Here is a 21,098-nt window from a genome sequence, read left to right on the forward strand (position 1 = left end):
TCTAAGACTGGCTTGTGTCTCTGGAAGGATCTTCTCTGCTAACGGTTTGAGTCGGTTGTTCATGATGCGGGCGAGGACTTTGCCTGCTGTTGCTAATCGGGAAATTTCGCGATAGTTTCCGCGGTCAGATCGATCGCCTTTCCTTTTGTAGATGGTAATGATTGCTGAGTCTCAAAAGTCTCTTGGTACGTCATAATTTATCCAGATCTTGATGAGAGGTTGATATCTTTGGTAATGGAGCAGGTTACCTCCAATTTTGTAGACCTTGGCTGGTATTCCATCGAGTCCAGTTGCTTTGTTGTTTTTCAATGTTTTGATGGCTTCGTTGAATTCTTCAAGTGATGGTAATCTGCTTAGGGAGTCATCACAGGCTGGTTTGGAATGTTGTTGATCACATTCCTGTCAAATGAGGCGGTTTGATTTAGATCTTCAAAGTACTCCCACCTTCTAGAATTGTTGTCAGCATTGCTCTTCAGGATGGTTAACTCATCTTTACTTTTGAGAGGGGCTTGACCGTGAGTGGATGGATCAGAAATGGCTTTGGAGGCGTTGAAAAAGTGTCCAGTGTCGTTGGTGTCCGCTAGTTGTTGGATTTCCTGAGCTTTCACCCTCCACCATTGGTTTTTCAGGTGCTCTTGTGGACAGCAGCATGGCATTCTTGATAGCACTTCATTTTGGTAGCCGACTGTTGGTCATTTTGTAAGGTGATGAAAGCTTTTCTCTTTTCATCGATGAGTTGTTGGCGTTGTTTGTCATTATTGTCGAACCAATCCTAGTGTTTTTCTTTACTTGAAGGAGGCAATGATAGCGTTCTTCAATAGATTCATGTGTTCTTTGACAGGTAGTGGGATTTGTTGAGGCAGTTCTTGAAGTTTTTGTTGAAACTTCTGTACATGGTTGATGTCTTGAAGGACGGCAACATTGAATTTCTTGAAGGTGTTCTGGTTTTGATGTTTCCATTTGGGCTGAATCTTCATTCTCATGGTGGACGAAATGAGACGATGGTCTGTCCAGCACTTGTCGGCACCAGTAACGGCTCTTGGTTTCAGTACATCTTGTTGGCCACGGGATCGTACGATGATGTAGTCTATGAGGTGCCAGTGTTTGGAACGAGGATGCTGCCAGGGGACTTTGTGCCTGTTTTTCTGGCGAAATAAGGTGCTTGTAATCACCAGGTTGTGTTCAGCACATCTGGTGAGGTGAAGTGCTCCATTGGCATTGACCTTGCCGACTCCTTCCTTGCCGATTGTTCCAGTCCAGAGCCTATGATCTTGACTCTGGCATTGAAGTCTCCTAAGAGAATGATCTTGTCGTCATTGGGAACAGAGGAAAGAACATTGTCAAGTCGGGCGTTAAAGTTCTTCACTTCGTCTTCAGTGTCCAAAGTTGGAGCATAGGCGCTGATGGTGGTGTATTGGTTCTTGACAAGCTGGATTCGTAGAGTCATAAGACATTCATTGATTCCCAGTGGTTGCTCTCAGCTTCTGAAGTAGGCTGCCTCGGATGGCAAAACCTACTCCATGGATCCTCGGTTGCTTAGGATCAAGACCTTTCCAGAAAAATGTGTATTGACCTTGTTCTTCCTTTAGTTGCCCTTCTCCAGCTCTGCGGGTCTCACTCAGAGCAACGATGTCAAAACTAAATTTTCGGAGTTCCCGAGCAACAAAGGCAGTTCTTCTCTCTGGCCGGTCTGAGTTTGGGTTCTCCATCAGAGTTTGTGTATTCTAATTTCCTAGTTTCATAGTTTCGCTTCTTGATGGTTTACGACTGCATGATGGTGATCCCTCTGGATGCGGCTTTCCAGACGGGACGAGGCGAAGCAGACTATTTTTATGGGGCCTTTTCTAGCCCCTTCCCAGTTCAGGGTGAGCAGAGTGGATCCTAAATAGGGCTGCTCAGACATGAATAATGCTACCGAACAACTTTCCTGTTCTGTCCAAAGTTCAACGATTGAATCAAGTATTCACTGCTTACGTGCCAGTTCTTGACTAGGAGCTTCCAATCATCACGTGGCCTGCTCCCTTCGCCCTTCCCCGATCGCCGAAAGTCTTGAGAAGCTTTTTGCTGCTCACAAAACGAAGACGCCTGTGTGGGTGTTTGTTTAATGTGTACTTGATGTTGCACTCCAAGAAGCACACGGTCCTTCACAAATCGACTAATTCCAATGGCAAGGGAACCAAGACGATTGGAGCTGGAAGATCTGTTGCCTTTATCCGCCTTCACAGCTGCTGAGTTCAAGATAATTTTGTCTGCCTGGTCCCCTGAGGTCTTGTAGGTTGGATCGTTCTTAGTCTGGACCCTCATCCTTGACCTTACCGCCATGGGTGTCCCTACCAGAAGCTGGTGCCTCCGACGGCATCGCTCTTGGAATCATGGGGACACGCAAGCCTCTTCACCATGACACGGTAAATGATCTGAAGAATAAAATACTAGTTAAGAGAACACGGGTTTTGCAAGTGGTATAATGCATGGTTTTAATTTGCTGTTAAATTGATTTCCAAAGTGGTTGTTATTTTTGGTGCTGTTTATAGATTACATGTCAAATGGTTAGTATCTTCTAAATTGCTTCCAGTCAGTAGAACACAAGTGCTGAGGAACATAGTACGTCAGGTAGAACTGTGCAGTGAATGGACGGACGATATTTTGGTTTGGGATCTTTTAGTCTGAAGAAAGGAACAGAAATTTAATTTATCAATTTCCCCCCACAGATGCTGTCTGACCTGCTGACGTCTCCCAGCACAGTTTTTCACTCTAGATTCGAGCATCTGCAGTTTCTTCAGTCAGTTGATATTGGGTCTCTAGTGTGTATGATTAGCAAGGGAGCATTCTACTCCCTTTGTGCTGTTTGCATTTAAAGTTCAGAAATATTGTCTGGAGAGTACATTTGACACAATGGGAAAAACAAAAACAGATCACTAGACTCTAGTTTTATTTATGGGGTTTTCTCATAGAACAGTATAGCACAGGAATAGCCTCAACTTTAGCGCACAGTTGAGCTGCTGAATTTCTTTGTTTAATTGTATTTATAGACGATGGATGCAGGAGCAGGCCATTTGGCTCTTCGAGCCAGCACCGCCATTCAATGTGATCATGGCTGATCAGAATAGTAGATCTATTGACCATCCTTCTGGAAATTTATTACTTAACTGGGGTATTTTGTGACCTTTTACTGTTAGTTTTTTTAATGAAATCATAATGCATAACATTTTGGTGTTGTTTTATTTGGAATATTGTGTGCAGTTTTATTTACTGTGATGCAGGAAGGATGTGGCTACCAGTGCTACACAACCTACATTGAAGCTTAGCCCTAACGCCTCCGGTTGAATTTTGGAAAATCTGACTATCAGGCTGTGCTCCTACTCCCTGCCTACATGTAGAAACTGAAGCATGAGGACCTGGTATAGAAAACCGTGTCGTGCTCATTTGAGGAATCCGTTGAGTTTCCATGTTCCTGTTTTGAGTCAGTGTACTGGTTGACATTCAAATATGCAGAGGCCATCCTAATTGAGCATACGAAAACTCATCTTCCACAATAATTCTCAACACCAGTGCCCTGCTAGGCTGCATTCTCAGCCTCTTTCTATATTCCCTATACTTTCATGACTATTCTGCTCCGTTGCGGCCATATTCTGCTCCACTGTGTTTAAGAGGGAACTGCAGATGCTGGAGAATCGAAGGTGAAGGGTTTCGGCCCGAAACGTTGCCTATTTCCTTCGCTCCATAGATGCTGCTGCACCCGCTGAGTTTCTCCAGCATTTTTGTGTAACCTTCTGCTCCACTGTGATGGGCTGGATCACAAACAATTATGAGACAGAGTACACAAAGGAGAATAGAAAGCTTAGTAGCATGGACAAACACTCCCTCAATGTCAACAAAATGAAATAGCTCGTTATCGACTTTAGTTTAGTTTAAAAATACAGCACAGAAACAGGCACTTCGGCCCACTGAGTCTGTACCGACCAGTTATCCGTGCACATTAACATCCTGCACACCAGGGACAATTTAAAATTTTTACCAAGCCAAATAGCCTAAAAATCTGTACGTCTTTGGAGTGAGGGAAGAAACTGGAGCACCGGGAGAAAGCCCACGCAGGACACAGGGCCAGCATACAAACTCTGTACGGACAGCACCCGTGGTCAGGATCGAACAAAGGTCTCTGGCGCTGTGAGGCAGTAACTCTAACGCGGTGCCACCGTGCAACCCCTAAGGCAGTAGGCTTCAGGAAGTGGTGTGCACATCAAAATGTATCTGGGTGCTGAAGTGCAAATGGTCAAAAGGTTCATGGTCCCAAGTGTAAATATCAACAACAATTTATCCTGATCAAACGTTGATGCTACAGACAATAAATAATACCACCTCAACTTCCTTGGAAGGCTAAAGAAATCAATCGAGTGACTCTTGCCAATTTTCACAGATGCACCATAGAAAGCATCCTATCTGGATGCATCACAGCTTGGATGGCAACTGCTCTGCCCAAGACCGCAAGAGGTTGCAAAAGGAGTTGCGAAGCAATCGTGCAAACCAGCCATCCTACTCCACCCTATCTATATTTTACATTGCCTTAACAAAGCAGCTAAAATTACAAGGACCACTCGGACCCCAGTCGTTCTCTTTTCCCCTCTCCTGTTGAGCAGAGATACAAAAGCTAGTATGTGGTACTGTCAAATTCAAGAACCGGTCTCTGCTGTTATCGGACACTTGAACGGACCTCTCGTGCTCAGGATGAATTCACTACCACGTTGTGGGCATTTTTTACTTTTTATCTGCACTTTCTCTATAGTTGTAATGCTCCATTTTGCACTCTTTATTTTCTCTTTCATGTAGGGTATGATTGTTTAGATTGCACAAAGGTTTTTCACTATCTTGATACAAGTCACTACAATAAAATGATACAAATTCCATCAAGCCTTTGGACTGAGTGCAGAAGAGGTTCACCAGGATGTTGCCTGGATTAGTAAGTATTTGCTATGAGTGTAGTTATTGGCTAGGTGTCAGAATTTCTCTGGTACGTTGGATGTAAAGGTGTGAAGTGATTGAAGTAGATAAAATTGAGCTAGATAGTGAAATCTTTTTCTCAAGGTGGAATTGTCAAATATTAATGGGCATAGGTTTAAGATGAGAGGGGGAAAGTTTGCACAGAGAGGTAGGTGCCTGGGGAAGTGGTCGAATACGTACAGCAGTAATGTTTGAGGGATTTAGGCGTGCACATGAGCATACATGGAATAGAGGGTTATAGACCAAGTGAAAGCAGATGTGTGGATTAAATTGGCATCATGGTTGGCACAAGCATCAATGGCTGAACAGCATGTTACTGAGAATTGATAAAATAATGTACAATTTCCAACTGCAATGTTCTGTTCTTGGTTTTATTGTATGTTTAGCTGGTTTTTAGCCTCTTTCTTGGCATTGGACCTCTTCCTGGTATACAGCTTGAACCTGGTCCCACTTTTCTCATTCAGGTTAATTTATATTCTAGTATTGTTGTGCATTGCTGTTTTGAATTCTACGAACATTGAAGACTGTACTCGAAAGGCCAGTAAAGTGCAGAATATTATGGTACCCTTCATGCCCTACCTCTCCCCCAGTTCCCACCCTTCTCAACTGGAAAAAAACCCCCAATTAACTGAACAGCCAAACCTGTCTGTATTAAATCGTAATGTCCATTTTCGTTTGGGATAAAATTGTTTCACTTTTAAGTCTATTCAGGGACTTCATGCAGTCATTTCCAATAATCGTTGTTCAAATAATTTGTGAAATAGATCAAAGGTTCCTTTTTTCCCCCAATCAGCTTAGAATTTTTTTTAAATTGGAAACAACCTGAAATGCCTTATGTCATAGTATTTTTTTCCCACCATATTGGTCTTAGTCAATATGCAACATGAGTAGGCAGTTCAGTTTTTCTTCGTGGGGAGTTCCAAATTGAAGTATGTAATGATAAATTGGTCATTTTCTGGTTTATTTTCTCCATTTTCTCCTTTTACTTCAGTACTTAACTGCAAAACAAGTGGGAGATTTTGTCATTGTGTTACTTCCGCAGTGTAGATTAACATCCTTTTGCAAACCTGTGGGCGTGCCTTACTATTGCAGGTTCTTTCAGATATCAAATCTGGCTTCTCTTACCTCTATCAGCTGTGTAAATGGCCATGTGATGCTATCACAAAGAACTAGGTGATCGCGATGTCCAGGCCAGTGTCTTTTAACTTGCGCCTGAAGATATAGCTTGCTTGCCATGTAGTCTGTAGGAGCTTGCTATATGCAAACTTTTTTCATGTTTCACGATAGTAGAACTTTAAAAGGCTTGTACTTGTCTCTTAGTTTCTGCTATTAGTGTAGTGTTCAGTTTAGTTTATCATGTCTACAGAGGTAAAAGCTTTTCTTGCGTGCTATCTAGTCAGCAGAAATTATAATTCATTATAATTGAACCAGTAATGTTTGCATAGTAACGTGTTGAAAGATATGTAGACCTAGAACAATGGGTATACCATGCTTACAACATGTATTGAGGTAATTTTAATAAATTCTTGTCATATTAAACAGTATGAGCAACCATTACTTCTAGAAATTATGCATTCAAATTGCAAAGTAATTGGAAATAGTGTTTCCAACTAGTAATCACTTTTTTGATGTTTTCTATGTTAATGCATGTTTAATTTCAATTTTAAGTATTTATTCACTCTGATCTTGCCATACCTAGATGTGTACTGAATGGCTTTTCCCTGTTATATTGGTGCTATACAGGGCAGTGTTTGATGCATTTCTTTTGCTTTTCAGGTTTATGGGTGTTTGTGTACATGAAGGCCAACTGCATGCATTAACTGAGGTAAGTTACTTCCTCTGTGTGCGATGGCTGTTGGGGAATAGGTGTCTTTGAACTTTGCACCTTGACTTCTCAGGTCAATGCCATAGTACAGCTGAGTACAAAAATGAAAAAAAAATTCCAATTGTGACTGGGACTTTATGTGGTGCTACTTTTACGTGAATCCGTTTTTAAAAATTAAAAAAAACACAATTTGAAAGAGTGGGAAATTTGTGTCGTATTACAATTGTCTTGTACTCGGGGCTTGAACTACTTGCCATTCTCTTGCTGGTCCCCTATGACAGTTGGCTCTATAATAGTTAGTGTCTTGTCAGCTTGTAAGGTTTCTCGACATTCATCAGCTCGCAACATCTGTCGCTGAGGCATTATTTGTTTTGAATACAAATGGTCTTTTATGGTGCTTCAAAGATTCTTTGATGGAAGTATGATGTTTGCGCCTGAAGTTGGAGCTTCTAAGCTGATAAGTTAATTGGTGTCCATGTGTGCAACAGACAAAGTTGTAGCCGTAAAGGAAAACTTGGAATTAAATGAATTGGACAGCACCCCTGTGCACTGGCATGGACCAATGGGCTGAGCAGCTTCCTTGTGCTGTCCTGAGCAAACTTTCAGTTGGGATTTTGGAGATGAGAATTAGGTGTCTGAAATGTTAACTAACATTATAGGAGTTGGCCCAGAGGTCTCCAGTATAGCACAATACAGCTGATAAAAGTGGAAGATATGGAAGTGGTCTTTCTTTGAATTGGAAATTGTCCCAGTTTAGCGGTCACATTTCTCAGTTTTGTTGATTGTCATACTGGAAAAACAATATTTTTAGAGGGGAAAGAAACACTGTATGAGGCTGCTTGATACTGACTTCCTGGACTGTATTCTTTCTTTTCAGTACATCAATAGAGGGAACCTTGAACAGTTGTTGGACAGCAGTGATCATCTTTCCTGGCCTGTCCGGGTCATGATAGCACGCGACCTTGCTTCTGGACTCAGCTATCTGCACTCGAAGGGTGTCTTTCATCGGGATCTGACTTCTAAGGTACAATGTGTTGAGAGGAACAAAATTAATTTCCATTTGTTTCTTTGGACCCTATTTCAGTCATGAGTTGCTTGGGCAAACACTTAATTTGCATTAAATTTATTTCAAAATCACTTATTGACTAATGGAACAGGGGTAAATGTATATTTTCTATTGAATATGTATCTGAGCATGCAAATCTTGTTTGACTGGAAGCATTTGTACAGACCTTTATCGTCAAAAAGTTGTAAAAAATGAAACTGTCCTTCAGTATTGTATAGAGATCTAGCTTTTATAGCATGACCACATTACCACAAGGTAAAGTTTCCCCTGCATGTGTTCTCAAATCGCCTGATTTCTTCTTTAGACTAGTCCTTTCATATCTTTGTGGAAATATTTCTTCTCAACTAGGCTTTATCTGTATTATCTCCTTTTAACAAATATTAACAGTAATTTTACTTTCATCAGGATATCTAAATAATACAACATAAAACCTTATCATTCTTATTGGTCAATTTTTGGTAATAACCATTTTTGCTGTTGGGCTATAACCAACTGCATTCTTGTAAGTAATCTTTAGGCTTCGGTTTATTATTGTCATATGCACAGAGGTACAGTGAATAGCTTTGTTTTGCATGTCATCCAAACAGATCAGATAATACTATACATAAATACAATCAAGATGAACTAAAGGTCAATATCGATAAAAGGAGAAAAAGTACAGATTTGCACAACTTGATGATTTCCAAGTCAAACTCGGAAGTATAATATAGCACGAGAAGATACAGAATGCGGAATAGTTATTGGCATTGTACAGCATCAGTTCCATGGACAAAGTCCAATGTTTGCAATGGGATAGAAGTGAATTGGACAGTACTCTAGATTATTGAAGGATCTTCAGAAGCCTGATAACAATGGGGCAGTCTGCTGAATTTTCTTAGTCTTAGTCTCCTCATGAAGTACAGGCATTGGTGTGCGGCCTTGGCTGTCACATCAATATGGTTGACCACGCCAGATTGTTGGTAATATTAATACCAAGGAACCTGAAGCCCTCAATCATTTTCACTTTGGTAGCATTGATGCTGATTGGGGCATGTACCCTGCCACGGGTTATTGTGCTGGCACCATTTGGTCGATCTCACCTGTACTCTGCCTCATCCCCATCAGTGATACGTCCCACAACAGTGGTGTCATTGACGAACTTGATGATGGAGTTCGCACTATGTCCAGCTACGCAATCATGAGTACAGAGTGAGTACAGCAGGGGGCTGAGCATGCAGCCTTGAGGGGCTCCCGTGCTGATATCAAGGATGACATATTTCCACCAATAAGGACAGACTGTGGTCTGTGAATGAGGAAGTCGAAGATCCAATTGCAGAGGGATGCGCAGAGACCCAAATCTGAGAGCTTGATAACCAGTTTGGAGGGGGTGATGGTATTAAATGCCGAGCTGTAGTTAATGAATAACAGCCTGACATGAGTTTTTGTTGTCCAGAGCGGAGTGGAGAGCCAGCATTTACCGTTGATCTGTTGCACATAAAGTGCAAGTGAAATGAAAAAGAACACGCAAAAACACAATAAAAATGTAACACAAACATCCACCGCAACATTCATCACTGTGGTGGAAGGCACAATTTGGCCAGTCCTCCTCCATTTTCCCCCGTGGTCAGGACCTCAACCCCGTGAGGAATGTGGGGAATCCGCTGTGGTGTATGTTTATATTAACTTTCATTTAATTGTGTGTCTCGTTGATATTTGTTTAGTATGGCTGTACGGTAATCGAGTTTCACTGTGCCTTAATTGGTACATGTGACAATAAACTGACCTTGACTGTGAAACTTTAAACCATATAACCATATAACAATTACAGCACGGAAACAGGCCATCTCGGCCCTACAAGTCCGTGCCGACACAACTATTTTTCCCTTAGTCCCACCTGCCTGCACTCATACCATAACCCTCCATCCCCTTCTCATCCATATGCCTATCCAATTTATTTTTAAATGATACCAACGAACCTGCCTCCACCACTTCCACTGGAAGCTCATTCCACACCGCTACCACTCTCTGAGTAAAGAAGTTCCCCCTCATGGTACCCCTAAACATCTGTCCCTTAATTCTGAAGTCATGTCCTCTTGCTTGAATCTTCCCTATTCTCAAAGGGAAAAGCTTGTCCACATCAACTCTGTCTATCCCTCTCATCATTTTAAAGACCTCTATCAAGTCCCCCCTTAACCTTGTGCGCTCCAGAGAATAAAAACCTAATTTTTTCAACCTATCTCTGTAACTTAGTTGCTGAAACCCTGGCAACATTCTAATACATCTCCTCTGTACTCTCTCTATTTTGTTGACATCCTTCCTATAATTGGGCGACCAAAATTGTACACCATACTCCAGATTTGGTCTCACCAATGCCTTGTACAATTTTAACATTACATCCCAGCTTCTATACTCAATGCTCTGATTTATAAAGAATAGCATACCAAAAGCTTTCTTTACCACCCTATCTATATGAAATTCCACCTTCAAGGAATTATGCACGGTTATTCCCAAATCCCTCTGTTCAACTGTATTCTTCAATTCCCTACCATTTACCATGTACGTCCTATTTTGATTTGTCCTTCCAAGGTGTAGCACCTCACATTTATCAGCATTAAACTCCATCTGCCATCTTTCAGCCCATTTTTCCAAATGGCCTAAATCACTCTGTAGACTTTGGAAATCCTCTTCCTTTAATATTGGTCAAATGCAGATAAATGGTACAGGGGATCTTGTTCAGCATGAACAAGTTGGGCCGAAGGGCTTGTTTCCAGGATATATGATTCTGACTAACAGCCCTGCTGGTGGACTGGATGATCAGGCTCTCTTTGAGTCCACCTGAAGGTGATCAACTTTTCATTCATGTAGTGATCCTATCCTACATGGAGGGGAATGGAAGTTGATCTTTCAATTTCAAAAGAACATCCAGTATGCTCTATTTAAAGTGTAATGTTTTGTGCACAATGGATGTCTATTTAATGCCCCAATTGTTGTCAGTGAAAGTGTGTGGTTTTGTGTAATTATATAGCTATATTTGGCAACTTTTTTTGCATCTTGTGTATTTGAGTTCAGTATCAAGTAAAAGGTAATGTCCAGCTATGTAAATGATCTTTCAAATTGCAAGTTAGCAAATGCCTTTTCACTGTTCTTGGGTTCAAACTGTAAATGTAGCTGTTGCTGTTGGATTCTCTCCAATCAGGTGGTTAGTGCCACGAGCTCTTCAATTCATAGTTAGATGCTCAATCTTCATTTCACTCACTTTTTTGGGGGGGGAAGTTTACACTTTTTGGGGGGCAATTTGGGCCAACAGGCCAGTTTCCACGCTCTGACTATATATGAAACCAGCTTTGACTAAATGCCTACTGGAACATGAATATTTAAATCTCAGTGTTTTGCATGAAATATCAGCACCAAGGCTCAAGTTGCATGCTTCTGTGAGTGGGTAGGGCATTTGGTCCACATTCCAAACATTTTTGCTTGTTGTGTACTAAATCTTTCCTTAACCTTTTACTTTCAATGGGGGAAAAAATATCAGATCACCTCTTTACATCGAACACTTTTTATGAAAGCAATGTTGACTTTTGGAAACAACTTTGAAAATGCAGATCTGCTAAACATTATATAGTAGAATTCACTTTCTTATTCCTTGATAGAAGAGTTGATCAGGAAAGTGCATTTGTTCTTCTGTTGATTATTTAGATTAGCCTTCTGTAAGTTTCCCTTGAAGCTATCCGTAAAGAAGTTGGAACGTTCTCCGTTTCCCCAGCTTGTCTATTGGCTTTTCTGATGCATTAATCCTATTTTAGGTATTGCTGCTTATTTTAGTTTTAAGACTGTTTCAGGTGAAAGAATTAACACACTCACCCAGAACAAGACCTGATGTACTTTGGCATGTGCTAAATTAGATTAGGTGGGCGGCACGACTCACGTCGCAGCAGCCTCTGCAGTCTGTCTGTTTTTTTGTTTTTTTTTGTCCCGTTTGTCCCGTTTTAATGTAGTTTTTATATTTTTGATGGTTGTGTGTGTGTGTGTGTGGGGGGGGGAAACTTTTAAAATCTTTCCCCTGCACGGAGAACCCGACCTTTCCCTGTCGGGTCTCCGTTGTCGTTGGGGCCTAGCAACTGTGGAGCGGCCTCCAGCAGGAACGTCCTGGGGCTCCAGTCACGGAGCTGCGGAGCTACTCACCATCGTGGAGCTGGCCGAGTCCGGAGCGGGTGGAGCGGTGGTGGCGCGCTGCTGCGACCCGACCCCGGGGATTCGGAGGCTCCAACCGCAGGTCTGGTAGACAGTGACACCGGGAGCCCGCGGGTCCCTGCTGGGAGACCGCTTTTCGGGGCTTCCGCAACGGCGACTTCTCCCGCCCGAGTAGCGGGGTCGAAGAGTACCTGGAGCGGGGCCTTGCATCATCGCCTGGCGCGGCTTCAACGGCTGCGGGACTTTGCTAGCGCCCGCCCGGGGCTCCACAACAAGACCCGGAGCGTGGCCTTGCACCACCCGGCGTGGCGTTAATCGCCGCGGGACAATTGTTGTCTCCCGCCGGGGGCTCTGACTTGGGCTCTGACTTTGACTCTGACATCGGGGGGAGAGGGAAGTGCAGGGGAGAGATAATTTTTTTTGCCTTCCATCACAGCGAGGAGGAGATGCGCTGTGATGGATGTCTGTGTAAATTGTGTTGCGTCTTGGGTCTTATTTTCTTGTATGTATGACTGCAGAAACAACATTTCACTTGAGCCTCTATGAGGTTCAAGTGACAAATAAATTGTATTGTATTGTATTGCTACGTATTTGCATTGTTTTAGTCTGGTTTACCTCCAATTACTGGCAGTTTATGGTATGTTCATTTGTTGTGTTGCATTTAATGTTCCAGTAAAGCTGCAACAAGTAATAATTTAATTGTTTCAGTCCTAGTGCATGTGACAATTGAAGTGCCTAAACTTGTTAGTCTTGACTAATCTTCTGGGATTTTTTGACGATGAAACTGGGAAAATGGACAAGGGAGAGCCAGTGGATGCAGTATACCTGGACTTTCAGAAAGCCTTTGACCAGGTCCCACATAGGAGATGAGTGGGCAAAATTAGAGCACATGGTATTGGGGATAGGGTACTGACATGGATAGAAAATTGGTAGGCAGACAGGAAACAAGGGGTAGGGATTAACGGATCCCTTTCAGAATGGCAGGCAGTGACTAGTGGGGTACCGCAAGGCTCGGTGGTGGGAACACAGCTATTTACAATATACATGAATGATTTAGATGAAGGGATTCAAAGTAACATTAGCAAATTTGCAGATGACACAAAGCTGGGTGGTAATGTGAACTGAGGAGGATGCTATGAGGATGCAGGGTGACTTGGACAGGTTGGTTGAGTGGGCAGATGCATGGAAGATGCAGCTTAATGTGGATAAATGTGAGGTTATCCACTTTGGTGGAAAGAACAGGAAGGCAGATTATCTGAATAGTGTCAAGTTAGGAAAAGGGAAAGTACCACGAGATCTGGGTGTCCTTGTTCATCAGTCACTGAAAGTAAGCATGCAGGTACAGCAGGCACTGAAGAAAGCTAATGGCATGTTGGCCTTCATAACAAGAAGAGTTGAGTATAGGAGCAAAGAGGTCCTTCTGCAGTTGTACAGGGCCCTAGTGAGACCACACCTGGAGTATTGTGTGCTGTTTTGGCCTCCAAATTTGAGGAAGGACATTCTTGCTATTGAGAGAGTGCAGTGTAGGTTCACAAGGTTAATTCCCGGGATGGCGGGACTGTCATGTGCTGATAGAATGGAGCGACTGGGCTTGTGTACACTGGAATTTAGAAGGATGAGAGGATATCTTATTGGAACATACACGATTATTAAGGGATTGGACATACTAGCGGTGGGTAACATGTTCCTGATGTTGGGGGAGTCCAGAACCAGGGACCAGTTTAAGAATAAGAGGTAGGTCATTTAGAATTGAGATGAAGAAAAACGTTTTCACCCGGAGAGTTGTGAATCTGTGGTATTCTCTGCCTCAGAAGGCAGTGGCGGCCAATTCTCTGGATGCTTTCAAGAGAGTTGGATAGAACCCAAAGATAGCAGAGTCAAGGGATATGGGGAGAAGGCAGGAACGGGGTACTGATTGTGAATGATCAGCCAAGATCACAGTGCTGGCTCGAAGGGGCGAATGGCCTACTCCTGCACTTATTGTCTTTTGTTATACTTTGGGGAAGCTGGAAGCTGCTTAATCAGAAATAACATAAATTTCCCCAAGAGTGGTGAGGATAGGAGTTTCTGTTTACATGTGCATGTGAAATTTCTCTACGGTTGGTTGGTGTGAATATGGTGGTCAAAGGGACTGTTTCGATGTTGAATTACTGACCGTGATTCTATGATGAACATGACTGGATTTGAAGTTGGTAAAATAACAGCTATCTTTGTGGGCAAATCACCCGCAGTGCTTAAATTGGAGAAAATTATTTATTTGAGTGCCTTCTAAGAACAAGTTGGATTAAGAGAAAAGAGCACGTTTTGTGCCAGATCGAACTTGATCTTGCAGCAATTGTCGTGCCCTTTATGTGTGCACTGTGGACTGAACTAAAGCACTGATAACATCACAGGAAAATAAGTCTTGTAAAGCATAAACAGAGAAGTTTTTTTTTTTTTTAAATTGCATTTACCCAAATTGTGACTGGGAACTAATTTTATTGGTCTACATGTCACAAAAATTTCTTGAATGCCCACTGGGAGAAAAATTGAATTTTGTTTGTTAAATGACAAGTTCATGTGGGTTGTATTGGCAACCATGCATAATTTACATTTCACTTTCAAAACGTCAAGTCTTTGAATGAGCAACTGGCCAAAACCATTTTTGCTGTGCATTAGTCTGGGGAAAAGTAAACAGTAAAGCTATGGATTGAAATGGAGCTGAAAACCAAAGGTATACATGACTAAACTTGTGTTTTTCTTAATTGTCTCCTCTGAAGAATTTTGCTTCAGATGTTGCTTCACTTTGCAGAATTGTTTGTAAACTATAATTCAACCAGCTCATTGCCTCAGTAGAAAAATGGCACGGTGACTGACGGAATCACTTTCTGTGGACATTTCTTAGATGCTTGCTAAAGTAGCCTTCCTGTCTGCAGCAGATAGCATAGCCTTTGATCAAGAGATTTGTTACATGAAAACCAATAAAGTCAGTCCCCAGTCACAACTTGGGTAAATGCAATGAACAAATACACTATTCTCTGTTTATGATTTACAAGTGTTATTTTCCTGTTATATTACAAGTACTTTAGTTTATTATTATCATTTGTGCTGAGATACAGTTGATCATGTCTAACATGGCAGGGGGTTAATATTTCAGATCATCAACCATCAAATGTTACGTTTCTCACCAGCTGCTTTCTGACCTGAGCATTACCAATATTTTGTTTTATTTTAGATTTCTAGGATCTTTTGCTTCCTAAAGGGAATTGGTTAGGCCTGGGGAAAAGTAATATAAAGGTCTACAAGAAAGGAATGGGAGAATCAGCTGCTGTGCAGAGTCAATATAGGTTTGAGCTGAAAATGTACCCGTCTATAATATCCTGTTTAGCTTGGTTGTAAATCAGTGCATCTACATATTTCAAAAGAGATAATGGGAGTAATGAATTGTATGCACCTTAACAGATTTTTTAAAAAGGTTTGCTTTGATCCTTCATAGAACTGTTTAATTAAAATGGAAGACGGTAAATACACTGGAGTGCTGGGTGACTTTGGTCTGGCAGAGAAAATTCCGGACAAGTAAGTTCATTTAATTATTAAAGTTGTAAATATCTTGCTTTTTTTTTGTTTTAATTAAGACAGTTAATCAAAATGTTCAAATATAATAAATGCACACAATTCTGATTAATTGCTATTGTTTATAATCACTTTTTTGTTGAGCAGTTTTTCAATATTCACAATATTGTATTTAAAAGGCCAGCAGTCATGGGAAGAGAAAAATTAAACTCTAGTTGGTTTTTCATCAGGATCACTTTGAGTGTACATAGTGGATTCTATTCTGGAGAACTAAGGACAGATTCTCCATCCACATCCACTTTTGTTCTGATACAAATTGGTTATCTAAAATTATCTAGTTAAAAAATACTGTTCCTTGAATTTCCGTTAGAATTATGTGAGAAACCAAAGACTGGTCCAAATGGAATGGATGAAGAATCCGTGATGGGGAACCGTCAGATTGGGGCCACCTTTCCAAACTGAATAGAAAGAAGCATTCTGCGAAGTGGTTACCCCATCTGCTTCCAGTGTAAATGAGTTGTGTACATGAAAGTAGGGATGTAGATTTAAAGACATGCTTACCATTTGCTGACTCATCTCGATTGTTTTTTAGTGCCAGGATGGTAGGAAGGGGAAAATTTAAAGGACAGATGTTACATCTTCTTCCAAACAAGTAAAATTAAGTTTGAGAAGCTGGGAGAGTGAGATCGGGGTGTAATTTGTCAGCAAAGATCTATGAGGGACCAAGAAGTAAGTTAATACAGTCGCCTGAATGCTTGTCACTGGAATAATATGAATTGAAATTTATGAAATGTTGGAGGAAAGTGTATTGTGGGTGTCCCAGATATATATTTATTATATGGGGATGCAGGAACATTTTTTAAATTTTGCACTTGACCATGGATTTGGTACAGTGAATTGCCAAAATATTAATGAACTTCAAGGATATGTGTACAGTTAAGTGACAGATTAAGTTCAATACTGATGTCTTGCATTGTACTGGAGAGATTGAGAAGGGGCAATGTGAACTAGAAGGACCAGTTCTTAAAGGCGTACAGGAACAGATATGGAGGTATTTGTGTATAGTTGAAAGTGACAGGATATTTGATTTTTTTTAAACACAAAGCACGTGAAATTCTGGTCATGATGAAACACTATTCCAATCATAATGTAGGTTCTCTATTCACTTTGAAATGCCTCTCTTTTGGAAAAGATATAGAGTGAGGATGCAGAAGAGACTTAGTAAAATGATGGTGGGTAAGGGATGGCATTGGTTTGAATAACTGGAGAATCTGGGCCTGTTCCTTGAATAGGAGATTGAGAAGGGATGTGATAGAGGTATTTAAAGTTTTAAAAGGAGTTTAAAGAATAGAGAAACATTTCCATTGGCACGGGAATCTAGAATTGAGATGTAGGTTTAAGGTGATTGGCAAAATAATCAAAATGACTCGGAGGAAATGTGTTTCCACACAACATTTGGATCTGGAAAGGACTACCATGGCTAGTAGAGGAGGCATATTCGTTTTAATGAAAAATATTGAATGGCCATCTGATGGGAACGATTCCGCATGAGAGCTGGGAAGTGAGATGATTCAGCTGGTAGACTGCACAGACTACCTGGGTTCTTTCCATAAAGTAGCTGTTCCGTATTCTACATACGTCATCTTTTCTGTAAGAGCAGTAGATCAATGACCCGTAATCATCCAATTGTTAATAATCTTTCAAATTGGTTATTTTCGACTTGCAGTTCTTTCTTCTTAAGTGCAATTATACTTTTGCTTTAAAATTAAAGTTATCATCTTTGTAACATTTAAAGAAAATAATTATATACTACCTGATCATTTTGTATCTTGGCTATTATTGTATATACCTACTGAGATCCAGCATTGTCACCTGCTGGCACATGAATAGTGATACAAACAAATGCACATTTGAGTAATTCTAGTTTAGAATTTCTGGTGAGTTGCCTGGTATGCTTTGATTGTTAATTTGTGATATTTGGGGGTTGGCAGTGGAACCAAGTTGATGTGGTTGGAAATACATGAGTTACACTAGGGAGGTTAGCAGGAAGATGCAGAGTTGAGAGTTGGATCTCAACCTGAGGAGAGGTAATATTCTGGCTGGGTTTAGAGTTGCAGGGAATTATTGAGGATGTGAATAGATTAGGGCCAATAGAATTATGGAATTAGTTGGTTATATTAAATCAATCTCTTGTGATGATGTTTGTGATGTATAGTGACTTTTGGAAGTTGGGCTTGGTTCATTTGGGAAAGGATGTGCCCAAGGTGTGCTTGTTCAAATGGCTAGAGGTGTTACACTGAGTTCTTTTGTCAATCTAAAGTCAACTTGACTCAAACGCTTGTCGCTGTTGAAATCAATTCTTTATTCAGCTGAGACTAGTCTCTGAACCTTCCAACACAGAGCTGATGCTCTGGGGTGGGTCCAGAGAAGAATAACTTTGATAGAACTCATGGCATTTATATAGATATTAGACATTTCAGATACAGAGGGTATGACAAGCTGGTAACCAATCATTTGAGTCCTTCTGGTGATTTACAACATCAGTCACATGATCCCCTTCCCTGGCCTTATCTGACAACCTTCGTTTGCCTGTGGCTTAGAATTATTTTATTTTGGCACAGCAAAACCCCAATAGGCTCAATTATCAAAGACCACTCCTCAAAATATATAAGATACATATGTAATACAATGATCACACAAGTCATACACACTTTCCATACCAAGAAGAAAGATAATTGTATAAATCGAAACAAAGTCTTATGATTACAGTCCTACTAAGACAATACATTTCATAAATTGTTTCACTACAATTTTACAGTTTACAGTACTATTACCTATGTCTTTAAAACATTATTTATACAAGTTTGCCGAATTACAGTTTCTAAGTTCAAAACCCACACATCTCTAAACCGAGCATACATGGTTTGTAAATCTGTCAATTTAATTAATAAGTGTTTAATGCAAGGATACAACTTTATTTTAATTTGCAGCCCCTTTCCTGCTATCTGGAAGCCGGATTTCCAATCTCACTATAAATATTACAGAACAAAGCGTAAATTCACAACTCGGACCATTACATCAGAATTACATCTGCTTCTTTGACTTTCTATAAACATAGGAAGGTCACATATCCATCAATCTAATTCTCTTCCTCTCTACTGCTCCCCTTCATACACATCCTATCCCTTATCTCAGTCTCATTATATTTTAACTTGGACTCTAATTTAGCTTTGGCTATCTCTCAGCCTTGAATTCTGTCTCGGGCTCGGCATAAACCCCACAGCTCAAGAATGTGCCATAGAGGAAGAGCAGATGACCTCTGGCCTAACAAGAGGCCCCATTCAGTTATACATTCTTCAACACAAAATCATATCAAATACAATTTCCTCCAGCGATGTAATTGCCTCAGAGCAATAAACTAAGCTATGCAGGTTCAGATCAGCGCCTCTTTGCTTTGATTTTAAGGACTCGTGGTGATCTGCCACAGACCAGGTAAGTATTAGCAATGGAGACAACTGATATTCTTCAATTTGTGGTTATATTGCAAGCAGTTTTTTTGTTTTTTTTCCATCCAACTATCATGCATTGAAGTTCAATTTATGAACTGCAACTTTTCAATGCTATGCTAAAGGAATAAGAACATTTCTATTTTCTGGTATATCTGAGCATGATTTTATCCATTTGTTTCTCATTCCAATAGTTTGAATGCAGAAAGGCTGTCAGTGGTTGGATCACCTTTTTGGATGGCTCCAGAAGTGCTGCACAGTCTGCCCTATAATGAAAAGGTAGATATTCTATTCTGATTTGTAGCAGTTTTATCAAGGATATCCTTGAAAAATTAATTTAAATGTTTAATTTTCCATCTTTGCCTTAATTCAGCTTCAACGTTAAAAAATATTGCTGTTGTAAATTGGGTAAGGCAAGTATTTTAAATAAATCCAAACAGGTTACCTGCTCAAAAATGCATTTCATTGCACTCTGCACCAAAAATGCCTTTTCATGCTGTCCTTGTTATTGGCAACTTGGAGGAGAAGGGGGAGAGAGAGTGAAGACAGTGCTGGAGTAATTCAGCAGCTCAGGCAGCATCTCTGGAGAAAATGGATATGAGACTTTTGGGGGTGAGGGTTGTGGTGGAAGCTGGAAGAGGAGAGGTAGGATAAAGCCTGTCAAGTGATAGGTGGATACAAGTGAGAGTTTTGAAATAGGCAACTGGTTGGACGAAGGCCAGTGATGAAAAGACTAAAGCTGTGAGAACATAGAAGTGCGAATAGTAAAGCCAGAGGAAATAATGTAGGTAAAGGGGGAGGAGAGAAATTGTTGCAGGTCTGGGTGGAGCTTATCCAAATCATTGATTTTAGATGACAAATAGTAACAGACCCAGCACCAAACCCTGAGGCACACCACGAGTTTCAGGCCTCCCTTCCTAAAAGCAACTTCCCACCATCTCCCTCTGCTTCATTCCATCAAGCCAATTTTTTTATCCATTCAGCTATCTCCAATGTAAACCACCAACGAGTTTACACTTGGTCTCACCAATGTAGAGGAGGCTATGTCAACAACACGGGATGCCGTAGATAAGCATAGACGAGGCTCATTTGCTAAAGAAGGGAGATATCTTGAATATCCCCAAGAATGGAAAGCCTGATCTTGTGAGCAGATGCACTGGTCCTAGAATGGAAAGCCTCCCAGTGTTCCCATGGACTGGGGAGGTGCACAGCAGTTTGCTAGAACTGTGGAAAAAATAGTTTGCTCAGACAGTTGAAACAAGAGAATGTCTATTTCTCTTGTTGGCTGTTGCAAGGTATCTTTGACATTAAGTCTTCAAATGCAATGATGTATATTGTGAACGAAACAGAATAGGCTAGACAATGTTATATTGAATTAAATGGGAATATACATTTCCTGTTAATGAATTTGAAATCTTTGCAGTAGTGTACAGAGCCTGTGAGTATCCTCGAACCATTGAATGCAAATATACAGGTACAGGCACACAGTGGAATTATGTATGCCCTTATTGTAAGAAGGTTTGGGTGCAAGAGATGTAATATCCAATTAAATACGGCTGTGGTGAAACTGCAGGTTTCTTCTCATTGCCCAAAGTAGGATATATTGGCAAAGACTATGGAAAACGTAGTAATGTGGTGTCAGGACAACCTCTCCCTCAATGTTAGCAAGATGAAAGAACTAGTTATCAACAAGAAAGCATGGTGATATACATCCCCCATCTGCATCAATGGTGCCAAACTGGAAATGGTTGAGAGCTTTAAGCCTCTTGCTGTTAATTTTTCCAATGGTTTGTCATGAACAAACCACATTGAAGCGACAGCCAAGATGGCATACCAATGTCTCTTCCTTCTTAAGAAGTCATAAGCTTTGATCCTGATTCTTATATTGTTTGTCAATAGCATTTTGCAGTTTAATTTGAAAGGGCTGATGGATTTGATAAAAGGTATTTTTATACAAATCTTCCTTGGCTCCAATTTTGATAGT

General features: G+C 40.8%; 1 protein-coding gene across 2 annotated transcripts in view; it reads left to right on the forward strand.

Moving 5' to 3' along the window:
* tesk2 (testis associated actin remodelling kinase 2) overlaps positions 1–21,098 on the forward strand; it is a 66,031-nt gene that overhangs the window by 19,814 nt on the left and 25,119 nt on the right. For both annotated transcript variants that reach the window (XM_055641671.1, XM_055641672.1), the window contains exons 4-7: positions 6,772–6,820; positions 7,698–7,844; positions 15,532–15,611; positions 19,309–19,393. In XM_055641671.1, the coding sequence (XP_055497646.1) occupies positions 6,772–6,820; positions 7,698–7,844; positions 15,532–15,611; positions 19,309–19,393 (361 nt within the window). The remainder of the gene's footprint in view (positions 1–6,771; positions 6,821–7,697; positions 7,845–15,531; positions 15,612–19,308; positions 19,394–21,098) is intronic.

This window comes from Leucoraja erinacea, chromosome 10 (genome assembly GCF_028641065.1).
Source record: "Leucoraja erinacea ecotype New England chromosome 10, Leri_hhj_1, whole genome shotgun sequence".
NCBI lineage: Eukaryota > Metazoa > Chordata > Chondrichthyes > Rajiformes > Rajidae > Leucoraja > Leucoraja erinaceus.